Genomic DNA, 3,306 nt, shown 5'->3' on the forward strand with positions numbered 1-3,306 from the left:
ACGCCACCATGATCCTTACCTTTAATTAAGAATAAGAATACTAATTTTAAAAAAAATAAGATACCCTGTAAGTATTTCTTTGAAATGGCTTCTAGAAATCCTTTCCTGCGTTCGTTTTGTAATAGTTAGTTATAGATTAATATAATTTTCCACTTATTTATCGACTAACAAAATCCAGTCTTGAATTCCAAAAAGGTGTGATCGGTAACGGAAGTGATAGCAGTCTTTTTTTCTCGTTTCCAACGCTTCCAAAAGATGAACGTCGCGACTATGAAAATTGCCGTTAAAAGTCCCGCCAACACTGCCGAGGATGTCAAAACTTGGATAATGAATCTTCCTTTGTTTATGGAACAGTTCACTTCTTGTTCGTCACTTCCTGAAGGACAATGGACCAATCCATCACACCACAGATCGGAACTTATACAAGCGCCAAGTTCAGGACAGCTGGAAGACATCGGATGTAATGTACAGGGCGCTATACGTCAGTTATGGGGAAAATTATAAAGGATTATGTAGATTTTAGGATTGAAATTTAATAATTTTCGCCAGGAAGATAAAAAAATACGACCGTTAAAGTTAGACTCAAAAAAAGAAAATCATCCTGGAGATATGTAGGTCTATACGATGGTTATTACATATCATTGTACAAAGGTGACTATTACAACTAAACTGTATTCTATCGAAACTGCCAGACGCGGATCGCGATTTCGATCTTTTTGGATCTCTTCAGCGCGTCGCAGGCAGCTCCGACAGAACACAGACCAACTCCAGTTGTACTGTCTTTAATGATGTTGATCGCGTCTTCGTTGTATAGATTAAAAAGTAGCGGTGTGCATCTCTGTGTGACTCCCTTCCTAATATTTACTTCTCTATATTAAGTGTTACTCAGCAAATATAAATATTTTGCCAGGTTTTGTGGTATTAAGAGTGAGTCTTTTTTTGGTTGATTTATTTAAGGGTTATCTAAAATTTTCAAAATTGGAAAACTTTTGATTTTCTGCTTGCTTCAAAATGAATGGGCAGCTGTTTTGTTAGGAAAGAGGGTAGGTTTTAATTAGAGTTCAATACCACAATACTAATTAGTAGGCAGCAAATAGAAGCTTAATTAAACATTTCTTTTTTGCTAATGCGTTACAAACAATAAAGACCTTAGTTACCGTAATCTTGGAAAGCTGGCCTACACATCGTTGAATAAATTAACACTAAAAGTTGTAAAATTATATGGGAAAACGCTTTAAGCAAACATAGGGCCTTCATTGTAACCCTTGATTTCAAATAACTGATTGACATGAACTAATGACAAAGTAATTGACAGAAAAAAAATCGGAAAATTTACGTAAAACTATGTTATACGTAACAAAAAAGATACCGTAAATGTTTAATTGGGGGGCGCATTATTATTTTTGTGTTATGGGGTATACTATGAATTTATTATTTNGACCTAGAGTTGCCCTGGTGAAGGTCAGTTTTAGTCTGTGATCTTCCGGAAATTCGAACATGTAGGAACACCTGAGGTTCTCTTGGCCTCCCCTTCCGTAAAGGAAGGTTGTCTTTGGGGACGAGAATTTACCAGTTCCCCCTTGGAAGACCCTGTCGCAGGTGCTGGTCATATTATAGCCTTCTTGGAACAGATCTACGAACTCGTATTTGAGAAGGAACTGGACCGGAAGCAGCACGTTGCCGTATCGATTAGAGAAGCTTATGGAAAGTTCTGAACCGGATGATATGTAGCTTTCGTGCATTTCACACGGACGTGTGGTTCTCGTGGCATTTCTCAATAGCGAATGGTCGCAGAGTTTCGGTTTTTCGTCCTTGCAGAAACGACTAATAAGGGCGTTTTTTTGTTTCGACTTTCCACTCTCCCCGAAGTCACCGTCCCACAGTTGCAGTTCGACGTTGCAATCGTCGTAGCCGAAGTTACCGACCTTTTCGCCGGCCACGTAATATTTAATGAACGTTATCCAAATGACCTCGTGTTTCTGACCTTTGAAGTGGTAATGACAGGTGGTGTTTGGTGGCAACGAATGCCTAGGACTCTGAAGAAAACCTGACGAATTGTCTATCGGAGTCAATATGAACTCGCATTTCTTTCCGTCTTCGATGTACTGAGATGATTCCTTTTCTACGTAGAAGATCTGCGGGATTATCGAAATTAGAAGTCCACTTAGGCTTTCGCGGTTTTTCTTCTGAAGAAACTAAAATCCCGGATTCTAACCGCGTCTTATTGATGAAATTACCATGACGGATCATGGTGGCATCAAAAATGTCGATGTGAGATCTTCAACATTGCTACTCCTGCGTGATATTCCTGAAGACGCCCCTTGTGATAGGAGACGAAACATCGAACACTTTCGACGCCACCATGATCCGTCATATTGATTTCATCCAGAAATCCAATTTCTTCAGAAATTAGAATGACATTATGAATGAACAAAATATTCTACAGCAAAAAACCCTTCTGTAGGCCCATGGCCGATATCATTGTAACCAAATTTTTTTCCGTCTTCGATGTACTCAGATGATTCCTTCTCTACATAGAAGATCTGCGGGATTATCGAAATTAGAAGTTGGTTTAGGCTTTCATGGTTGTCTTCTGAAGAAATAGGTTCCCGGATTGTAACCCGCGGCTTATTGATGAAATCACCATGATATAGAACATGGTGGCATCAAAAATGTCGATGTGGGATCTTGACCATTGCTACTCCTGCATCGACAACGTGAAGTTCCTGAAGATGCCCCATGTGATAGGAGACGAAACATCGAACACTTTCGACGCCACCATGATCCGTCATGTTGATTTCATCCAGAAATCCAATTTCTTCAGAAATTAGAATGACATTATGAATGAACAAAATATTCTACAGCAAAAAACCCTTCTGTAGGCCCATGGCCGATATCATTGTAACCAAATTTTTTTCCGTCTTCGATGTACTCAGATGATTCCTTCTCTACATAGAAGATCTGCGGGATTATCGAAATTAGAAGTTGGTTTAGGCTTTCATGGTTGTCTTCTGAAGAAATAGGTTCCCGGATTGTAACCCGCGGCTTATTGATGAAATCACCATGATATAGAACATGGTGGCATCAAAAATGTCGATGTGGGATCTTGACCATTGCTACTCCTGCATCGACAACGTGAAGTTCCTGAAGATGCCCCATGTGATAGGAGACGAAACATCGAACACTTTCGACGCCACCATGATCCGTCATGTTGATTTCATCCAGAAATCCAATTTCTTCAGAAATTAGAATGACATTATGAATGAACAAAATATTCTACAGCAAAAAACCCTTCTGTAGGCCCAT

The 3,306-nt window shown here is 39.4% G+C and overlaps 1 protein-coding gene across 1 annotated transcript; it reads right to left on the minus strand.

The window, feature by feature from the left end:
* Positions 1 to 73: 73 nt before the first annotated feature.
* LOC112905517 lies at positions 74 to 2,374 on the minus strand. Its single transcript, XM_025978091.1, has 3 exons — positions 2,294 to 2,374; positions 1,442 to 2,195; positions 74 to 475 (listed from the first exon to the last, which is right to left on the minus strand). The coding sequence occupies exons 1-3, from the start codon at positions 2,372 to 2,374 to the stop codon at positions 165 to 167; spliced, it is 1,146 nt and encodes a 381-aa protein (XP_025833876.1). The 3' UTR covers positions 74 to 164.
* Positions 2,375 to 3,306: the final 932 nt, after the last annotated feature.

Source organism: Agrilus planipennis, unplaced genomic scaffold (genome assembly GCF_000699045.2).
Source record: "Agrilus planipennis isolate EAB-ADULT unplaced genomic scaffold, Apla_2.0 scaffold527, whole genome shotgun sequence".
NCBI lineage: Eukaryota > Metazoa > Arthropoda > Insecta > Coleoptera > Buprestidae > Agrilus > Agrilus planipennis.